The sequence below is a fragment of the Pseudonaja textilis genome, chromosome 18 (genome assembly GCF_049901715.1).
Source record: "Pseudonaja textilis isolate UNSWEBS1 chromosome 18, rPseTex1.2, whole genome shotgun sequence".
NCBI classification, from domain to species: domain Eukaryota; kingdom Metazoa; phylum Chordata; class Lepidosauria; order Squamata; family Elapidae; genus Pseudonaja; species Pseudonaja textilis.
Window position 1 is genome coordinate 8221226 of NC_142007.1, and position 22442 is coordinate 8243667.

Consider the following 22442-nt stretch of genomic DNA (forward strand, 5'->3'; position numbering starts at 1 on the left):
TCTCTCCCTTCTTCCCTCTCTCCCTCCCTCTTTCCCTCTCCCCTTCTCCCTCCCTCATTCCCTCCCTCCCTCTTTCTCTTCCTCTCTCTCTCTCCCTCTCCCTCCTTCTCCCTCCTCATTCCCTCCCTTTCTCTCCCTCTCTCCCTCCTTCCTTTTCTCTCCCTCCCTCCCTCTTTCCTTCCCTCCTTCTCCCTCCCCCTCTCTCCCCCTCCCTCCTCCCTTCCTGGGAATCAGCCATTGTCACATAGTAACATTGAGATGAATAACATTGTTAATTAACCATGGCCCATTCATTGTAGTGACAATTGTATTGGTTATACCAAGTCCTAATTGTAGTGCTTAAGAATATTTACAATATATTTTTATTTATATACAAAATATTTATTTTTTATATTTACAAAAATTATTATTTTTTATATTTATGTATATTTACCAAAAATCTATTTACATATTATATTTATATTTAATGTATTATTGTTATATTTATAAGCTTTTTATATTTATTTATATTTTTATATTTATTTATATTTACAAAAATTATTTATATTTACAAAGTACTTTTATTTACAAAATATTTTTATATTTACAAAATTTATTTATTTTTATATTTATATTTACAAAAATATTTACATATTATATTTATATTTTTACATATTATATTTATATTTACAAGCTTTTTTGTATTTATATTATTATATTTATTTATATTTACAAAAAAAGTTATATTTATATTTACATATTATATTTATATTTATGTATTATTGTTATGTTTATATTTACAATTTTTTATATTTATTTATATTTACAAAATACTTTTATTTATGCAAGTCTGTATTTACACTCACATCCATCCCACAATGTTGGATGAATCTGCAGGGCCATAAATCACCAGCAGCTGCATTTAACACACACACACACACACACACCCCACCACCACCCCACCAGATAATGTTTTTTCAGCCTCTGTTTTCAACCCACCCAGCAGCTTATGGAAGTGCGTCAAGGAAAGGAGACCCAGAGGTGATGTTTTGAGAGGCGAAACGATTTAATTTGAAACTGAAACACGCAGGCTTGGACACAAAGGTTAGTCTCAGACAGGGGTGCAAAAAAAGACAAATTCAGCAAGAGGGAAACCCCCCAAATAAAGGGTTTTTTTTTTCTTCTTCTTTCACTCGTGTGCTGTGAGTCAAGTTTCTAGACGTGGTGAGTTTTTTGTTTTTAAACACAGCTAAACCCCCACAGCAAACAAGGTCAGTGCTTGGTGATTTTTCAAGAGCGTTTGACATTCCCGTCGTTTCATAACCATTCAGTTTTCCAGCTTTTCGTGTTTTCTCAAGGAATACTTGGCCTGCGAGAGGGGGCCTGTTGCGTCTCTGGACGAGACCCTGGCTAAACTGTTCAGTCTTCCCGCCTCCCCCTATTTTTTCTTTTCTTTTGCAAATCCTCTTGGGCTCTCCTTTCTCCGCTTCCGGCCTCTCCCAGGACAAGGAAGGAGCTACCGCAAAGAGAAACAGCACAGATACTCCAACAGAGATACTCCAACCTCAGGAAGAATTTATTTCAGAAAGTTTTTTCCCCCGCTACCCCCTTTGATTCCAATTGTGCGTTTGAGGCCAGCCCACAACCAAAGTTATAAATTAACTGTGTCCACTTTGGAGCCCCCTCCCATTAGTCTCTCTCTCTCTCTTTCAAGACATTAAGGAAAGACCCCTGATCAGCATCCACAGAATCTGGCTCCACGCAGCGGCCTCTTCGTCGGACGACTCTGCGGTTCCGGTGGAATTTGGCGTAACAGCGGAGGCCTAACATGAGAGAGAAAAAAAGTGAGCCAAGTTCAAGGGGAAAAATGAGGAGGACAATGCCACCAACCCCTGGGTCTTTATACCACCTGTCCCGAGAGAAACTTCTCCAAGTACCTTCGGTGCACATACAGTTGTCGTAACATTTGTTGTTAAGCCCACGGTTGTGCAGCTTGCAGAGGTGTTCGCGCAAATCGCAACAGCTACCTGGGTTGGGGACAAACGACCGGTTTTAACACACAACCCAAACAGGGGTGGGTTTCCTATTTGTTCTCAGGGTGTGCTTTGCGCGCCCCCACAAGGCTCCAACACCGCCATCGGTATCAACGCTGGTGAGCTGGATAAGGACTCCACGTGAATGTGTGTGTTATTATTGTTGGAAATGAATCCAAATGACAAAAACTTGGCTCGGTGAAAACACAGAGAATTTATGGTTAAGCTGTTTGCAAAGAGCGGTAGAATCCCTGCTGACCTCAACGTGAAGTTTGAGCCAAGAACCACACCTTAAGATTTCAATACATTATATTTTATAGTTCTTCTATCCCGACACGCCCCCTCACGCCCCTCCTACATCGACCCAGTGACCGAGTACAGCTAATCCGAGGTGCCTTATGGAGAGCACATCATCTCCTTTGATACCACCCAATGACCTCCCACCACATCTTATCTTATTTGGCATTAAAAAATGGTCCTTCAGCAGGGCCCCCGTTCTAACGGTCTGAGAGCAAAGAAATATCTATTCCTAACACCACACTTGTTCCATATTAATGTTCCATTCAGCACAACTTCGTAGAACATGCATCTCTAACACATTCACCTATGCAAAGTAGAAGTCTGGTAAACTTAAGCAGATGCTTTGAAAAACAAAATCTAACTTCAATTGATTAAAGAAAGTTAGGGCAATGGTTTATTTCTCCTCATATTATCCTCCTAATGGATCTTTTGTTATGTCAAATGTGTATGTGAATGTCCTTGATAGTTTGAGATACCTACCGATTTTTGGAGGAAATAGGGGTGGCATTACTTGATACAGGAGGAGGTAATAGATTTCAGGTACATGTTTAACAATGAGTAAATGCATTAGAAAATATATTTAGTAAATGTAATACTATAATATACTATTCTATTCACCTACATTTTATTTTTGAATTTTCTTATTTCTAACATTATTAAGATATTTAATTGTTAACTGCATAAACACGAAATAGTCCATTATAGGATTATTATTAAGGATATACCCACAGGTGGCACACAGAGTCATTTGTGTGGGCACACAAGCCCCAGCCAAACTTACCTGCACTGCGCATGTGTGCGCCTCCCAGCTGATTTTTGGCCTGTTTGAGGGAAAAAACGGGCCTTCTGGAAATACCGGAAGTGCCGAAATGGGCCCATTTTCCGGCCTCCCCAGGCTCCAGAGGCCCTCAGGAGGCTGAAAACAGGCACTTCCAGTATTTTCAGAAGGCCCGTTTTTTGGGCCTCCTGCAGGGGCTTCCCTTGAGCCTCAGGGAGGGCGAAAGTGACCTTCAATGGGCCAAAGATCAGCTGGGAGGCATGCGCAGTGCAGGTAAGCGGGTGGGGTGGGAGAGTTGCACGCGCATGCGCAGGGGCGTGGAGTGCATTGCATTATGAGGGCCAGCACACATGCATGTTTCCCATCACTGGGATATACAATTATTAACTGTAAATATGACCATAAATATGAAAATTAATATAATTATAATAAATATGAAATTAATATTTTATTATAGGATGTTTGTTAAAGATATATAATTGCTAATTATAATAAATATGGAAATTAACAGCATACAGTAGAAAAAGATATGTGGAATCGGATAAACAAAAATAATATAGTGAAATATGCTATTAGTTAAAGGTGATTATATTATTGCTAGAATAATTCGCTGAATTATCATTAGGGTGAATATTATTTTGTGGTTATACAACGAGATCAGAAAGAGACTTTGTTTTAAACATGCTGGTGGCACAGCCAAGAATCGAAAGGGGGATAAATAAGAGAGAATATAAATTAACATGAATTTATGAATGGTTATAAAAATTATATATTTTGTTAAAGACTGCAAATATGGCCAGTAATATATATTTATAATAAAAGAAGTGATGTTAAGAATATAGAGACTGACATAAAAATAACACATGGGAATTTGGAATAATCAGGATAGATCATTTGTATTAATATTGATTATCAAGTTAACAGTTTTAATATGAAATCATTGTCATGTTTGTTCTAAAACGTAAAATACCCTGTAACCACACTGTTCACACAATGATATGTTTGTAGAAGAAAGAAAAAAATTAAAAATGTATTGGGAAAAATATATTTGTGAGCTGCACTATTTTTTAGCTCAGCTGAGGTGTGGCAATGCGAATCAGCTGAGCTAAAAAACAACGGAATATAGCAGAGGTAACGGCAGGTGCAGGTGGGCGGGGCCAGCCAGAGGTATTTGCCGGTTCTCTGAATTACTCAAAATGTCCGCTACCAGTACGTCAGAACTGGTCCGAACCGGCTGTTAGGAATGTAAGTCACATAACAGTTGGGTTGGAAAATATATAAACCAGGATAGACATTTTAATACTGTCTCTTTAAGGGAATGCTAAAATTATAATTGGATGTGGTTCCCCAAACGGCCATAAGATGGAGCCAGAAACCTGGTTTGTCTGTTCTGTTGTTGCTGAGAGTGTTGCTGCTCCTTAATTTCCCTATTGACTGTTGCTGATCGTTGTTATTCTTGGATTTGATGCGAGTCTTTTACTGAACTGTTTATGATACTGGACTTTGTTATTGGATTATCCCTGGACTGAAAACTGACTGCTATAACCGTGTATGACTTGGACTGTGTTTGGACTTTGCTTAACCGTTTACTGGAAGTAAAACCTACATTTTACTATACAGTGTAGCTGTGTGCTGTGTGCGTGTTATTCAACATTGCTCTTACTACGTCTCCTTGTGTGCACTCATTCTCCTAATGGGGAATTACCTCAACACCGGCTAAATACCACCTCTGAATCCAAAGCAGCATCAAATCTGAGAGCATCCTGCTCTCTCGTAGGCTGAGCCCTTGTCTTTCTCCTCTCTGGTGAGGCTAGTCCTCATGAAACGGGGCAGCACACACCTGAGAGGCAGTCCAAGTGGTGATCGCAGGACTCCCCTTCGGCTGACGTGGTCTCGTTGCCGCTTTTGTGAGTCCTCCCTGGCAGGGCAAACGAGAGAAAGAAGAGGGAAAACGGTTCAGAAATGGGGTAGACGCTTCCTAACCATGGAGGCTCCATCTAATCCTTAGGCCCATCAGCCACCTCTTCTGTGCATTTCCCCAATCCAGCCAGGTTTCTTTTTTAGGGCACCCCACAGGTGAGAGGGAGGAAAACAATTTTTGGATATACACTATAGAACTGGACAAGTGGCAAAAACTGTGGGAAAGAAACTATGAGTTGACAATGGCAACTACTTATAAGGAAAATCTATATAAAATGTTTTATAGGTGGCACTTACCACCAGCGAGACTAGCAAAGATGCTTAAAAATTTATCCTCCAGATGTTGGAAATGTAATAACACATCGAGTACGTATTATCATATGTGGTAGATGTGTGCAAAAGCAAAGAAATATCGGACAAAAACACATATGTGGTGAGAAAAAATGTTAAAGTAGCACCTAGATTATAAGCCAGAAATATATTTGTTACGCATAGTACCCAAAAAGTGTGATAAAGGGATTATATATTTAATCTAGATATATATAAGAGCGAAATACTCCTCAGGCATCATCACAAAATCTCCAGAACAGTAAAGCCTACAAACTAGAAATTTGGCACCTATCTTCCTCTTGGCTTCTGGGGGCTCACTAAGAAAGGGTTTTTTCCAAATGACCATCAGAGCTATTAGTATTTCCTATATTATTATTATTAACACGCTCTGATGCTAAGGAGTTCTACTCCCCCTCCACACCTGAATTATATCTCTTCCAAATGCAAAACACAAGCAGAGGAGAGGAGTTTCAGTTTTAGTTTCTCAGCACCAAGCAGCTTTAGTACAGAACACTTGAGCTAAGCTACACGCAGGCTCCTTGCTGTCTCCTTGCTCACACAGCAAAAACTCTTTCAGTTGCCAAAGAGCCCTCAACTCTCTCACACACTGACAGGACGCTAGCCAGATGAATAGCGATGGAGGCTGGTAGGCAGAGGCACAATTTTTCCCCCTTATTTTTCTCCCCCCAAACTAAGCCTGACCACATAGTTTTGTAGCAAACCACGGGTCTCGAGCTAGTATTACATGTATTAACAGGAGCAAGAATTGTATTTGCACAGCCCTGGAAAAATGAGGGAACACCTACAGAAGAAGATGTAATTTAAAAAAAATTAGATTGTGCAGAAAATGGACAGATTGACATTAAAGATGAAAGAAAAAGAAGACACAAACGTGGGGTTTGTTTTACAAATGGTTGGATAATAGAGGTAGAAATTAGGAGCGGGAAAACTATTATCATATAAGTAAAATGATCCAGACAATACACTGTTCCCTAAACATGTATGTATGTAATGAGAAAATGTATAAATAAACTGGTAGACCAATGGTAGGATTCATTTTTTTTTACTACGGGTTCTGTGGGCGTAGCTTGGTGGGCGTGGCAGGGGAAGGATATACTGCAAAATCCCCATTCCCTCCCCACCCCACTAACCTGCTTTCCAGCTCCGTTCTCCTGTGCAGGGCAACCAAAGAAGACCCAGCCAATCAGCTGGGACTCGGGAGGCGGAGAATAGATGGGGCGGGGCCAGTCAGAGGTGGTATTGGCCGGTTCTCCGAACTACTCAAACTTTCTGCTACCGGTTCTCCAGAACTGGTCAGAACCAGTTGAAGACCCCCTCTGGGGAAGACCCTTCCTAACCATGGAGGCTCCCTGTAATCCATTAAGCCCGCCGGCCATCCCTTCTGTGGATTCCCCCAATCCAGCCAGGGCTCCTTTTTTTTAGGGCACCCCCACAGGTGAGAGGGAGTCTACCTTTTTTCCTGTCAGAAGTCCACATGTCCAGCCGCAGGTCTTCGTAGTCCGTCCAGTCGAAGAGAGCCATGTCCAGTGTGGGCATCACATCACCCTCTTGCCATTCGCCAGTCTGGGGCCCGGAGGAGATGGCCCCGAGAGGAAAGGAGTCCTCTGTCAACGTCTGGGGCAGGGCGCTGGGGAGGGAGGTGGGGCCCAAACCAGCCGCAGCTCCTTCCCCGTGGAAGGGCCGAAAATGTTCCACAAGGCCGTCTGGCTTTTTCACCAAGGCTCGGGGTCTCAGCTTGGAGCCTTTTCCTGAAAGAGGCAAGAAACCGCAAGCAGGAGAACCGTTCAGAGAGACTGCTCCTGCCTGGGGAGGCTTTGCTAAAGTCCTGGACGGATCAGCTGGCAATTAGACCCAGGAAGGGCTTGGTGGCTGCTAACTAAACCGCCTTTACTTTGGGGGGTGGGGATCCACATCGCCTGGGCAGGTAGACTGCTCCTTATATTGGCCATCTCAGCCATCGTTCAACATAGAGCACCCTAAAAGGCTGGAGAAGGGACCTCAGAAATCAACTGTACCTACCCTTTGCTCCACACCCTACTGCAGGGCAATGATGGCTCCTTTAGAACTCCCAGAATCCCTGAGCCAGCACAGAATTCTGGGAGTTGAAGTCCACCGGTCCTAAAGGAGCCATCATTTGCCCACCTCTGCTCTACAGAGATGCTGGCTAGACAAAGGACTACCAAACACACCACTTCCTTCATTTCCTCTCCCTCTGTCAACTCGTAAAGAATTCCTATGCCTGTTTTCGAGTTGCCATAAGCTGGGGGCCAGGGGGAGAGTCCACAAGTACATTCCAATGCATATCTTACAAAGATTGTAGCGAGGCTACCGGATCTTCTGCACATCACGAAAAAACTTCATTGGAGAATGTGATTGATGACGCCCAGTGCTTGAACATGCTTTGTTGGAGAATCTGATTGATGACACACCCAGAGGGGAGGGGGAAAACAGGGTCACAGTTGACTGTAATTCAACGTGTGTCAGAGTTGGCTCCAACTAGGATAATGCCGACATGCTGCTCCTAAAAAATCTTTTGGATTCTTTTGAAGTTTGCCTCATGGCTCATGATTAGAATAGAATAGAATAGAATAAAATAGAATAGAATAGAATAGAATAGAATAGAATAGAATAGAACAGACCCTCCTTGTGGGGGACTGGGACCCCCACTCTTCTCTGCCACCATACCTCGATGCTGTTTCAACCTCTTCCTTCGCGTATGGCGCCGATGCGCCTGACTCTGCTTCTTCGCCCTCTCGGGCACCGGGTTGTTAGCATTCTCCTGCTCGGGGGACGGGAAAGGAAACCCCACAAAGGTGCTTTTCTGCCGGAGGTTGGCCGGCTGATCCGGCCCCCTCGATTCTACACCCTCCAAGCGGGGACCACCGGCTTCTCTGGAGCCCATAGACCCGGGAGGCATCTCTCCGTGGTCTGTTTGCTGGTTATCCAGCCCTTGCCCGTGTCGGTACAGGGCGGCTCTCAAGGAATGCATCCAGGAATCCTGGCTTGGGAAGCTGTTGTCATTTCCGGGGATGTTGGTGGCCATCCGTGGCGCCAAGCCGAGGCCACTGGTGGCCCTCGAAGAGATGAGCAGTATGGAGAAGAGCCAAAGGGCAGGACGAGCCATGTTTCCCCTCCCTGGAAATAGAAAAAAATAAGAAATGTATTTATTTGTCAGTGGTGGGATTCAGCCAGTTTGCACCACTTTGGGAGAACCGGTTAACTTTTTGAGCAGTTTGGTGAACTGGTTGTTGGAAGAAATTGTTAGGGCAAAGAACCGGTTGTTAAATTATTTAAATCCCACTACTGAATACATGTACATAGCTGACCATCTCATGCCTATCTATCTATCTACCTATCTATCAATCTATCTATCCTTTCTATCCATTATCTATCATCTATCCATATCCATCAATCCATCTATCCATCTTCTATCCATCATCTACCTGTCTGTTTGTCTATCTGTCTATCTATCTCTATCTCTATGTCTGTCTGTCTGTCTATCTATCTATCTATCTATCTATCTATCTATCTATCTATCTATGATGTCTGAAACAACCCCCCCACCCCAAAAAGCCACTTTTTCTAGCAGAATTCATTTCCAAGAAGGCCACAAAATAATTCTAGGCAATGCTTTGAGGGAGTCGGCGCCTTCCCCTCCATTTCCAGATGGGTCACGTCTTCCCTTTCCAAAACAATAACCCCCCATTTTGGGGTTTCATTCCCTCCCCTCCCCCAGCATCGAGGGAGGCAGCAGCACGGCCCCTCCCCAGACAGACCCAGGTTTGAGTCCAAACATGAGCACCAGCCGGATGCAAATAGGGTCATTAATCAAGTGTGACATCCCCCTTGGAGAAGCAGCCCTCACCCCTCAGCCCCAGAGGACCAAGTGACACATCGCCAAGCACCAGCTGTTGCTCAAAATGAGGGGTTTTCTTTTCTTTTCTGGGGAGCATGCAAGACTAGCTGGCATTCTTGGTCTGTTTCCACTTCCCAGCTGCTCTGCCTTTCGATGTGAAATGTCAGGAAGAAACATGTAAGTGCCAGAGCAGTTGCCAACCTGGCAGAGATATAAAAAAATTATATCTGCCTGCCTGCCTGCCTTCCTTCCTTCCTGCCTGCCTTCCTATCTATCTATCTATCTATCTATCTATCTATCTATCTATCTATCATCTATCTATCTATCTATTATCTCTATCAATCTATCATGTAATTATTCTATCTATCTCTAATATCTATCATCTAATATCTATCTATCTATCTATCTATCTATCTATCTATCTATCTATCTATTATCTCTATCAATCTATCATGTAATTATTCTATCTATCTATCTCTAATATCATCTAATATCTATCTATCATCTAATATTTATTCTATCTATCTATCTATCTATCTATCTATCTATCTATCTATCTATCTCTAATCTATCTATCTATCTATCTATCTATCTATCTATCTATCTATCTATCTCTATATCTATTATCTCTATCAATCTATCATGTAATTATTCTATCTATCTATCTATCTCTAATATCTATCTATCATGTAATATCTATCTATCTATCTATCTATCTATCTATCTATCATCTAATATTTATTCTATCTATCTATCTATCTATCTATCTATCTATCTATCTATCTATCTATCTATCTATTATCTCTATCAATCTATCATGTAATTATTCTATCTATCTATCTCTAATATCATCTAATATCTATCTATCATCTAATATTTATTCTATCTATCTATCTATCTATCTATCTATCTATCTATCTATCTATCTATATCTATCATCTATCTATCTATCTATCTATCTATCTATCTATCTATCTATCTATCTATCTATCTATCTATTATCTATCAATCTATCATCTAATTATTCTATCTATCTATCTCTATAATATCTATCTATCTATCTATCTATCTATCTATCTATCTATCTATCTCTAATATCTATCATCTAATATCTATCTATCTATCTATCTATCTATCTATCTATCTATCTATCTATCTATCTATCTATATCTATTATCTCTATCAATCTATCATGTAATTATTCTATCTATCTATCTCTAATATCTATCTATCATCTAATATCTATCTATCTATCTATCTATCTATCTATCTATCTATCTATCTATCTATCTATCTAATATCTATCATCTAATATTTATTCTATCTATCTATCTATCTATCTATCTATCTATCTATCTACCTATCTATCATCTGTCCCACTTTCGGGCTAGCCCCTTCCTGACCTTTTGCTGCTTAAGGCAAAAGCCCTGTTGTTTTGGCCCCTCCCAAATCAGGCAGGAAAAAATGCCTAAATCCAGTGTTCATCCTTCACTCTAAAAATAAATAAATCACAACCTCCCAAGGAATCCATTCCTTCCCTTTGGTGCTCAGAAAAATTTTTTTTTGTTTGCTTTGTCAAGCATGTATGAGAAAACAAGTATAAGCATGAACATAACATATAAACATGTAAGTATAAGCAGGTATAAGTATATGCGTACTAGATGGGTATGAATAAATGGGAACAGTAGGACAGGGACAGTTGGCACGCTGGTGCACTTATGCACGTCCCCTTACAGACCTCTTAGGAATGGAGTGAGGCCCATGGTAGACAGTTTAAGGTTAAAGTTTTTTTGGGGGGTGAGAAGTCTCCCCATTTCTCGCCATGGCTGGTTGCACAGCTGCAGGCACGCCTCAACTTACATCCGTGTGTTGGGTGACCCTCTGCAGTTATGATGGCACTGAAAAAAGTGATCGTTTTTCACACTGCTGTTGGAGGTTAAGAGCTGCCAAGCTCCTGAAGGTCACCAGCCCTTAAATCAGTGTTTCTCAACCTTGGCCACTTCAAGAGGTGCCAGGGGAATTCTGGGAGTTGAAACCTGCACCTCTTAACGTGGCCACGACTGAGAAATACTGACTCGAACGAATAGTTTGTGGCTTATTTAAAACAAATCACAATAACCCGCAAATAAGGCTGTATAGCATCCCCATGGTCACGTGATCAAAATTCGGATGCTTGGCAACTGGCATGTACTTATGATGGTTTTGGGGTCTATTGTTTGGAAAGGGAAGACGTGACCCATCTGGAAACGGAGAGGAAGGCACCGTCTCCCTCCACCCATTGCCTGGAAATGTTTTGCGGCCTTCTCAGAAATTCTGCTAGAAATCTCTATGGTCACCTGACCAGAATCCAGACTCTTGGCCACCGACTCATATTTACGGTGGTTGTAGCGTTCCCGGGGCTCACGCGACCTTCTGACAAGCGAAGTCAATGGGGAAGCCAGATTTGCTTAATAACCGGGTTGCTAACTTATTCGCTGCAGAGATTCACTTCAGGACGATGGCAAGAAAATGTGGCAAAAACTCACTTAATAAATGTTTAACTTAGCAACCTAAACGTTAGACTCAATTGTGGTCCTATGTTGAGGTTTTCCTGTTTTTCCTTGAATATTATTGCCTTTATTGTCAGAGTACAACATGTGTACAATGAGATTGGCTGAGCCTCCCTTCGTGCACACACATCCCCAACACAACTCACAGTGTGGACAGAAGTCCCTAATCCCCAATCTCATTACACAACGCACCTGCCCCGCAAGTCTATCATACTATGTTGACATGAAGGTATTTTCCCTCCAGGAATCTGACAGCCACGGGTAGAAACTGTTCTTCAGCCTGTTGGTGCGGCTGGCTCTGCCCCTCACCCGATGGCAGGAGAGTGAAGAAGGACTGACCAGGGTGCGAGTCATTCCTGAGGAGTTTCCTCATGCTTCTAAGGCAGTGAGTCCTGGTGAGATCATCTAGCGGTGTCAGGGATCAGCCCACAATGTTTTGTGCTGTGCTCATCACCCTCTGTAGTGTCTTTCTATCCACGGTTATCAAACCAGCATACCACACCATTGTGCAATGTGAGAGGATGCTCACATTAAAGAGGTGTGGCATAAAAATAACAAGTCACCAAAGTAGATAAATTCCCTTTAATGCCTCCAACTTGGCCCCCAATGTCCAATTATCCTCGGTGGGAGATCAAACTCTTCCAAAAACAGTCTACAAAGGGAAGAAATGCAGTCCGAACCCAAAATACAGATAAAAGTAGAAATTTTAAAAATCAACACAAACCACGCAGAAGTAATTAACACGAGAGACCACGATAATAACTTGTAGACTTCCAAAAGATAATGAGGCACACACAGCTGGGAGGACGCCAAAACCCAGATAAGCCTCAACAAAGATAATGCACGCTTTGCTTCCAGCAACTTTGCCATGCGCAGTTTGCCCTTTTAAACAGCCTTCCCAGCTGCAGCCCATGAAGGGGATCAGGACCCTTTCCTCCCCCATAAACCACATTGCTCCCTTCTCCATTCCTCCCTGAGTGCCCTAGGATGAAGAGGAGGATGGGCCTGGGTCTTCTTCTGAATGCCCAGCCGGCCTGCACCCTTCCCCAGTTTCTTCCACAGCCACCAGAGCCACACTCCCACTCCCTGTCAGCTGCTCAATCTCCCCTCAGAATCAGACTCCAACTGGGGCATGGCCGGCAAAAGGAGGTTATCACTTGTTCTTCCACTTTGTTCTTTTGCAAGACCCGGAAGAAATGGAGTCTCTGGTGGGCCTTTCTGGCCACCTGGGTTGTGTTGATTTTCCAGGTGAGATCTTTGCTTGAGGTAGACTCCCAGAATTTAAAGGAGGAAACTCTCTCCACACAGACCCCCTCGATGTAAACCGGGGTGGGTTCCTCTCTCTTTTTCCGGAAGTCTAACACCATCTCCTTTGTCTTGCTGATGTTCAGGTGCAAGTTGTTTTCTAGGCACCATGAGGATAATTTTTGAGCGCCCCCTCCCCCGCCGTATGCTGTTTCATCTCCACCTGTAACGAGAGCCAATACGGGAGTATCATCTGCGAGCGCAATGATCACAGTGGATGGGTCAGACGATACACAATCATGTGTGTACAGTGCACACAGGTAGGGACTGAGCATGCAGCCCTGCAGGGAGGCAGTGCTAAGCTTCAGGGAGGTGGCTTTGACGGACCCAGCCCTCACTGTTTAGCGTTTGAAGCTAAAAACAAACCAGCTCCTTTCATGCTGTTTGCTCTCTAAGGCCAAAAAATGAGATAAAAAAATGAAGAAGCAGGGAGGAAAAAATGTCAATGCGACCAGTGATGGGATTCAACCAGAGTAACAACCAGTTTGGTGAGCGCGCGTTTTGCTACCGGCTAATGTAAATACCGGTTCATCTGAACCAGTCCAAACCAGCTGAATTCCACCCCTGAAATTCCCCACGAGCTGCAAACTTGGTAGACCAGATGGGAAAAACAACAGGGTTTTGTTTCTGAAACAAGCTAAATAATGGCCATGCACGCAAGGCCAGCGTTCTTCGTCCTCTGAGGACAACTTTCACACACTCACAAATGCATCCCACCAAAGCATTTTTTTTTTTTTTGCCAGGAGTCCAGCGTCCCTTTGAATTCCCCCGCACCCCCACCTCCCCAGGCTTCACCACAAGCAAACTGGCCTCCTTGCCAAGTCACAAAACAGGGGCGGTATTCACACCACCGACAGGCCGAGTGAAACCTTTCCACCCTTTTCCCACTTATTTTATTTTTATTTAGTTTAGTTTGTCAAGATGAGGAAACAAATATAACACATAAACGTATAAGTATAAACAGGTATAAGTATATACATAATCGATGGGTATGAATAAATGGGAGCAGGAGGACAGGGACGGTAGGCACGCTGGAGCGCTTATGCACACCCCCTTACAGACTTCTTAGGAATGGAGTGAGGCCCACGGTAGACAGTTTAAGGTTAAAGTTTGGAGCAGGGTTTGAGGATGTAACCACAGAGTCAGGGAGAGAGTTCCAGGCGTTGTTGAAGTTGTATTTTCTGCAAACGAGTTTGGAGCGGTTTACGTGGAGTTTGTGTCTGTTGTTTGCCCGTGTGTTATTGTGGTTGAAGCTGAAGTAGTCGTTGACAGGTAGGATATTGTAGCAGACAATTTTGTGTACTAAGCTTAGGTCAGACCGTAGGCGGCGTAGTTCTAGGTTGTCCAGGTCCAAAATATCAAGCCTGGTAGCATACGGGATTCTATTGCAAGCAGAGGAGCGGAGGACTCTTCTCGGGAAATACCTCTGGACTCGCTCGATCGTATTAATGTCCGGATTCCAGGCAGAGGAGCTATATTCAAGAATTGGCCTGGCGAAGGTTTTATATGCTATCTATCTATCTATCTATCTATTTATCTATCTATCTATCTATCTATCTATATCTATCTAATATCTATATCTATTATCTATATCTATCTATCATGTAATTATTATATCTATCTATCTATCTATCTATCTACCTACCATCTACCTACCTACCTACCTACCATCTATCTATCTACCTATCTATCTACCTATCTACATACCTATCATCTATCTATCTACCTACCTACCTATAATCAATCAATCAATCAATCAATCAATCTATCTATCTATCATCTATCTAATATCTATCTATCTAATATCTATTATCTCTATCTATCTATCATCTATTTATCTAATATCTAATATCTATCTATTTAATATCTGTTATAGCTATCTATCATCTATCTAATATCTATCAAAATATCTATCTATCTATCTATCTATCTATCTATCTATCGATCATCTATCTATCTATCATCTAATATCTATTATATCCATCTATCAATCCATCTATGTATATCTAATATCTATCTATCTATCTATCTATCTATCTATCTATCTATCTATCTATCTATCTATCTATCTATCTAATCTACCTACTTACATATCATCCATCCATCACCTTTATCTATCAACTCTATCTAACCTTATTCTCTTTCTCTCCTCTTTCCATATCTCGTTTCTCTCACTTATCTGTCATCTCTCTATATTGTCTGTCTATCTGGGTGTCTATCTATTTATCTATCATCTATATTTCTCCTCTTTTTCTTTCCTTCTCCATCACCATCTCCCCCGCCCCCTCTCTCTGCTACCTATCTACCTACCTATCTGGACGAAAACTTCAGAGGAAGAAGGATGCTGGGAAGATAAAAAAAACCAAAAGCCCACAATCAGCAGCTCCAGGCACAAGCCTTTGTTGTGTTGTGTTTCCAAGCTGACAGACTGGATGTTTCCCGCCTGCGTTGCCAAAAGGAGCCCATTGGTGGGACTTGGCAAGGGTCAGGATGGCCTTGCGAAACCAAGCTGGGCACTCCAGCCACCGTGCCGTGAGAGACGGAGTGGGAGGGAAGCCCCCCCATTGTTGGCCAAATGAGTTTTTCCTGCCCCGCTGAGCCAGCCTCCATCTGCTGCCCTGAATTCCAGGCCGTTTGGGCTACAATTGCTTGTGCAAAATGACAGCCCTGTTCCCTTCTTCCCACCCCCGCCGCCCCCGTTTTTTGATGCCCGCAGCCACACCACACCCCCCCCCCCCGAAGATGCATTTGGGACCCCCACTCTTGCAATGACTCTTGATTAATTCCAGGGGTTGAATCGGGTTTATAAAGAGTTTTTCTTTCTTTCTTTTTCAGTCTCTTTTGTTTTCCAAGCTGGGCCCTTGCTTTGATTTTAGTAAAATGTCTCCCCACCGCCTCAGATTCAGAACCTGCAAACCCATCTGGCGCGGCTTGAAACTTGGCCCGTTTCTAAATCGATTTCAGGATGGTGGGGGGCAATTTCCCCCACGCCCCCTGCATTCAGCTCTAAGCAGCCTCCTCCTCACCTTGCACCCAACAAGGCAGATGAACGCACCACGTATGGCGGTCTTCGAGGCTGGAATGCAGGTCATCCTCAACTTATGACTACAAGTGAAGCCAACATTCCTACCATTAAGCAAGACAGTGGTTAATCAGAATAGAGCTGGAAGGGACCTTGGAGGTCATCTAGTCCCCTGCTCAAGGCAGGAGATGTTATACCAATTCAGACAAGTGACTGTCCAGTCTCTTCTTAAAAACCTCCAGCGATGGAGCAACCACAACTTCTGGTGGCCAGCTGTTCCACTGGTTAATTGTCCTCCCTGTTAGGAAGTTTCTGCTCAATTCCAGGTTGCTTCTCTCCTTGATCAGTTTCCATCCATCGTTTCTTCTCTTGTTGCCTTCTGGTGCTTTGGAGAATAATTTGATCCCCCCTCTTCTTTGGGGCAGCCCCTCAAATTTACTGGAATACCGCTGTGTCACCCCTTAATTCTTCTTTTCTTCAGACTGGCTAGACCCAAATCCTGCCATTGTTCTTCGTATGTTTGAGTCTCCAGGCCTTTTGTCATCTTAGCTGCTCTTAGGGGGAAGTTTTGCCCCACCTTATTGCCTTTCTTGCCATCGTTGTTAAGTGTATCACTTAACACAGTTGTTTAGCTAGGAACTGGGTTAAATGAGAGCCGTGGTGGAGAGCAGTGGTTAGAATGCAATATAGCAGGTTAACTTACTGCCCACTGCCAGGAGTTCGATCCTGACTGGCTCAAGGCGGACTCAGACTTCCATCCTTCCGAAGTCACTAAAATGAGGACCCAGATTGTTCGGGGGGCAAAAGGCTGACTCTGTAAACCGCTTAGAGAGAGGGCTGTAAAGCACTGTGAAGCGGTATATAAGTACTATTGCTATTTTCCTTCCTTCCTTCCTTCCTTCCTTCCTTCCTTCCTTCCTTCCTTCCTTCCTTCCTTCCTTCCTTCCTTCCTTGTGGTTAGAATACAGTATTGAAGGCTAACTCTGCCCACTGCCAGGAGTTTGATCCTGACCGACTCAAGCTTGACTCGTCCTTCCATCCTTCTGAGGACCCAAATGAGGACCCAGATTGTTGGGGAAAAGAGGCTGACTCTGTAAACAGCTGAATGAGGGCTGTAAAGCACTGTAAAGCAGTATGTAAGACTAAGGGCTATTGCTATCTTCCTTCCTTTCTCCTTCCTTTCAACCATTCTCCTCTCATCCCTTCCTTTCCTTCCTTCCTTCCTTCCACCCAACCATTCTTTTCTCACCCCTTCCTTCCTTCCTTCCTTCCAACCATTCTTTTCTCACCCCTTCCTTCCTTCCTTCCTTCCTTCCTTCCTTCCTTCCTTCCTTCCTTCCTTCCTTCCTTCTTTCTTCCTTCCTTCCTTCCTTCACAACCATTCTTTTCTCACCCTTCCTTCCTTCCTTCCTTCCTTCCTTCCTTCCTTCCTTCCTTCCCTGTGGTTAGAATGCAGTATTGCAGGCAAACTCTGCCCACTGCCAGGAGTTCAATTCTCACCAGGCTCAAGCTTGACTCAGCCTTCCATCCCTCCAAGGCTGGTAAAATGAGGACCCAGATTATTTGGGGGGCAAGAGGCTGATTCTGCAAACCGCTTAGTGACGGCTGTGAAGGCCCTGTGAAGCGCTATATAAGTCTAAGGGCTATGGCTACTGCTAAATGAATGTGGCTTCCCCACTGACTCTTCTTGTCCAAAGGTCGCAAAAGGGGGTCACTTCCTTGGGGCTCAGGAAGGAAAAAAATAGAGCCTGGAAGAGTCACGCAACATCTTCCCACGCTCCATTTTGGGGCCTTCTGGGCCTCAGGGAAGCCTCCTGGGGGAGCGTTTTTGCTCCCAGGAAAAATGGGGCCCAGGAAGGTGAAAAAAGGAAGCGGGGGGGTGAGTTCTGCCCCCCCCCCACTTCATTTTTTGCCTTCCTGGCCTCAGGGAAGCCTCCTGGGTGAGGCAGTAAGACAGCGAGGGGGATTCCAGCACAGCTGATTGTAGGAACAGCTGATCGTCGGGAGGGGGCAAAAAGAAATACCGTAAGGAGTGACTGGGCGGGGAAGAACCCAGTCAGCGATGTTGCGCAAGCACATTAAGGACTTACTGGGCGGGGAGGGGCAACCAGGTCGGGGGCATGGCCAGCCAGAAGTTACTACCAGTTCGGCGACCCATATCAAATCCTTGCTACCGGTTCATGTGAACCGGTGTGAACCAGCTGAATACCACCACTGCTTCCTTCCCTTCCCTTTGATGAGGTGCCCATCCATACCAAAAACAGGCCTGACCCCACTTAGCTTCCTGAAATAAAACACATCTGGGGAAAAACAAGAAAATAACCTCCTTACTGACGTCACTGGGGCATATTTTCCCAAAAGTGTTTGATTTCAGCTGTAAATATTTTAAATATTCTAGGCAGTAACCTAAAAAAGGTGGGGGGAAACACCCCATCCATTAAGCCAGAGGTTCCCAAACTTGGTAAGTTTAAGACTTGTGGACTTCAACTCCCAGAATTCTTCTGGCTGAGGAATTCTGGCTTAGGAATTCTGGGAGTTGAAGTCCACAAGTCTTAAACTTGCCAAGTTTGGGGCCCCCTCCATTAAGGAATTGACAGTGAGAACAGCAAAAACGGCATTGAAATTCTCTCAGAGGTTAAGATTCACCAAATTTCAGAAAGTCGTCAGGCCTTAAGTCTATCTTTTTTTCAAGCTTGGTCACTTTCAAGAGGTGTAGACTTCAACTCCCAGAATTTTCTAGCTAGCCATGGGGAATTCTGGGAGTTGAAGTCCACACTTCTTGAAAGTGGCCAAGGTTGGGAAACGCTGACTTGAGTGAATATTGTGTGGCTGTTTTAAGACAAATCACAATAGCCACTAAATAACTGCGGTGATTAAAAAAGATGTATCTAACTCTTACAAACTACACGTTCCAGTTAACTGAGCTGCAAAGATGCACTTTTATTTTATTTATTTTTTATTATTATTATTATTATTTTTATTAAACATATTTCATCATTTTATATCACTTTTACAGTCTTTGCAGTGCTCCAGCATCAATAATACTCATATATACATATCAATTACATTCCAGTTTTATTTTCTTAAGCAAGTCCACAAACTCAGAGTCAGAAAACCCCGATAAAATCAGAAAATATACAATCTGGGAATATTAGGCTGGCAAGAAAATAAAATATTGATTGGGTTGACAATGTGCCAAACCAAGCATGCCTTGCGAAGCTCAAAGCAAACCGAGATATTCCTGCATGGCAAATTTAACCCACCTTTGGAGTTAAACCCTTGTTATTCTAACTTTTTTTTTTGGTATAGAGAAAGTTGTCCTTTGAGGCTGTCATTTGAAGTTTTGAGTCAAGGACAAATTCTTCATCTTTGTAAAAATAAGTCCCCCCCCCAAGTAGCTTTCTTCTCTGAAAGCCTCTTGGGGGGAATAAAATTGGCAGTCGAACCCTCTCAGTGGGGTGCGTTTGTGGGGATGCGAAAGAGCTGCCTTGTGCAAGCTTGCCCAAAGAACAGATAATAAAACCCTCTAAAAAGGAACTCAACAACAACAACAAAAAGGGGTGAGGTGGGGAGATAAAAGAGATTGTCAGAAGTATTGTTTCCTTTTTCCAGTCTCTAGTTGACAATGTAAATTTTATCTGCAATTTCAAATCTCAACTCACCCTCCATTTGGAACATTTTTAAAAATATATATATAAATGGATTAAAAAATTTTTTTTTATTGAGTGTATCCTTTGGAGGCAGAAGGAGAAAATGGGGGCTTTTGTTTGCATTGTCCAGGGGGAAGATATAGAGGGTATCACGCAAGAGTGTCGCATCCCCATCATTACAGCACACTGAGTATACTGAGAGCGTTTGCACCAAGACAAATTCCTTGTGTGTCCAATCACCAATAAAGAATTCTATTATTGGGGGATTGATTGATGAACGGGCTTACCCATCCTCAGCCAAAGAACTCTGCAATTTTAATCTCTTGGTGATAAACCACGGCACAGTTTTTAAAAGCCAACCAAGAAGGATGCCGCTGAAACAAGACACAAGAATGACCAGTGCAATTATTGCAAAATAAGTTTTGAATGTCTTCCTTTAACAGCCTTTCTGCCACCCTTAGGCCCAATCCTGAATAATATATACTCCCCAGCAGCTCACCTTTGCCAAGGCCTCAGGTGGAGGAGCAGGGAAAGAAAGAACTCTCTTTTTTAAAAATGCAGCTAATAAAAAGTGCCCCCCTACACACACACACAGAGAGAGAGAGAGAGAGAGAGAGAGAGAGAGAGAAAGAGGGAGGGAGGAGAGCAGAAAATTCATTTTTTCCCCACTGATGGAAAATATAAATCCTGCTTTTTAATTTCTTCAACCCAACGTAGAACTTCCTCGGTCCCTTAAACAAGAGTGGAACATTTTTATTTTTTTTAAATGTTTTAACCCAAAATCTGGGATTGGAAGCAGGTGGGACGGTGCAGAGGGCATACCCTGCCTGTCCTCTGCCCCCCCACTTCTGCCCCCGGTAACCCCCCGGCCCCCCATCACTGCCCAGAGCTACTCACCATCCAGTGGGACGGACGAGAAAGAGAGACGAACCTACCACGCTGGCTGGTTGGCTCTGCCTTCTTTGACAGACTGGCCCAGCTAGTGTCAAAGCAGAGGAGTGGGTTGCCGGGAAGCTGGGGCTGGGGTCCTCCTGGGAGGAGGAGGAGGGGGAGGGGGCGAGGGGGAGGGCTGGAGGAAGAGAAGGGGAGGGTGTGTGAAGAGAGCTGTGTGTTTTGGGCTGCCTTTATTCATTTTTAGTGGGAGGAGTGGGTGGGTGGATAAGTGATAGCTGGTGGGCATTGCCAAGAGGGGAGGGGCGCTCTCCTCTCTGGAGTCTCTCTCTCTCTCTCTCTCTCTCTCCCCCCCCAATTGGGACCCAGCTCAACAAAGGGAACAAAGAGCTGGGATGCAGCCAGAAGACGAAGAAAAGGGCACCATGGGGAAATGCAGATGAGGGGGAAGTGGATTTATACTCCCCCCAACAAGGGGATAGGAGGATCGGGGGCATTGAGCCGCCTGCCAGGCACAGCCCCCCCCCCCGCTTCGTTTCTGCCTACCCCGCAGCCCCCTTTTCCTCTCCCCAGACTCCATCCTCCGTCCCCTTCCCAGGTGCATTGTGGGAAACTCCCCAAAGTAAGAAAGGATGCTTAACAAGGGGGGGGGGGGAGAATAGAAACGGGCCGGCCACAACAGCCACGAGGAAGTGGGGGAGGCCAAGCAGGGGGAAAGCCCCCCCCCACCTCCTGATATGAAGGAGGAGAACCTCACCTGTCCAGCTGAAGCTCCAGCCTAGCCATTTGCAACTGGGCGCCCGCCGCGTGTCCGAGTCCATCTGTGGTCCGCGTGGGGTGGGTGGGGCTGGTACCGTGTTTCAACCCCGCCCCCCCTTAGAGGTCGCTTCCCGCACAAGAAGGGGGAGGGGAGGACCCCCTTTTTCCTGCTTACTGGGGCTGGGGGGGGGGTTTAAAGCTCGCAAAGGAAGAAGCGCGGGCACAGCCCCTGCAGCTGACTGGCTCCTCTCCTCCTCCTCCTCCTCCTCCCCTGCGCTCTCTCTCCGACCTCCGACCTCCGTTGCTTGCATTCCAGAGCCCATCAGCCCCAGCCCAGGGAAGGAAGGAAGGAAGTAGGGAGAGAGGGAGGGAGGGAAGGAAGGAAGGAAGGGGAGAAAGGGAAGGAAGGAGAAAAGGGAGGGAGGGAGGAAAATGGATGAATGCAGGAGGGAGGGAAGAGGAGGAAGGAAGGAAGTAGGGAGAGAGGGAGGGAGGGGAGGAAGGAAGGGGAGAAAGGGAGAAAGAGAAGGAAGGAAAATGAATGAATGAAGGAGGGAGGGAGAAAGGGAAGGAAGGAGAAAAGGAGGGAGGGAGGAAAATGGATGAATGCAGGAGGGAGGGAAGAGGAGGAAGGAAGGAAGTAGGGAGAGAGGGAGGGAGGGAGGAAGGAAGGGGAGAAAGGGAGAAAGAGAAGGAAGGAAAATGAAGGAAGGAAGGAGTGGGGAGGGGAGGGAGGAAGAGGAGAAAGGGAAGGAAGGAGAAAAGGGAGGGAGGGAGGAAGGAAAACGAATGAATGAAGGAGGGAGGGAGGGGAGGAAGAGGAGGAAGGAAGGGGAGAGAAAGGGAAGGGAGGAGAAAAGGGAGGGAGGGAGGAAAATGAATGAATGCAGGAGGGAGGGAAGAGAAGGAAGGAAGGAAGTAGGGAGAGAGGGAGGGAGGGAGGAAGGGGAGAAAGGGAGAAAGAGAAGGAAGGAGAGGAGGGAGGGAGGAAGGGGAGAAAGAGAAGGAAAATGAAGGAAGGAAGGGGGAGGGAGGAAGAGAAGAAAGGG

The 22442-nt window shown here is 44.4% G+C and overlaps 2 protein-coding genes across 4 annotated transcripts in view; one reads left to right on the top strand and one right to left on the bottom strand.

Moving 5' to 3' along the window:
• Window positions 1–22442, top strand: part of LOC148124493 (G protein-coupled receptor family C group 6 member A-like) — a 393462-nt gene that overhangs the window by 296762 nt on the left and 74258 nt on the right. The gene's annotated exons all lie outside the window — the stretch shown is intronic.
• Window positions 1022–21957, bottom strand: DRAXIN (dorsal inhibitory axon guidance protein). Of its 3 annotated transcripts, XM_087915185.1 has the most exons (7): window positions 21690–21957; window positions 21392–21656; window positions 8047–8496; window positions 6813–7109; window positions 4931–5008; window positions 1917–2006; window positions 1022–1802 (listed from the first exon to the last, which is right to left on the bottom strand). In XM_087915185.1, exons 2-7 carry the CDS (start codon window positions 21453–21455, stop codon window positions 1669–1671), a joined length of 1113 nt encoding a protein of 370 aa, XP_087771311.1. In that variant the 5' UTR covers window positions 21456–21656; window positions 21690–21957; the 3' UTR covers window positions 1022–1668. The 3 variants fall into 3 exon arrangements, with proteins under 3 accessions (XP_087771311.1, XP_087771310.1, XP_087771312.1); XM_087915184.1 differs by having other exon boundaries at window positions 21392–21957; XM_087915186.1 differs by lacking the exons at window positions 21392–21656; window positions 21690–21957 and adding an exon at window positions 20679–21154.

Coding starts and splice junctions, on each gene's coding strand:
- DRAXIN (XM_087915185.1), bottom strand. CDS start 21,455: ATGGACTCGGACACGCGGCGGGCGCCCAGTTGCAAATGGCTAGGCTGG. Junction 8,497..21,391: donor CTGGAGCTTCAGCTGGACAG/GTGAGGTTCTCC, acceptor TTCTATTTCCAG/GGAGGGGAAACATGGCTCGT. Junction 7,110..8,046: donor GAGGTTGAAACAGCATCGAG/GTATGGTGGCAG, acceptor TGCCTCTTTCAG/GAAAAGGCTCCAAGCTGAGA.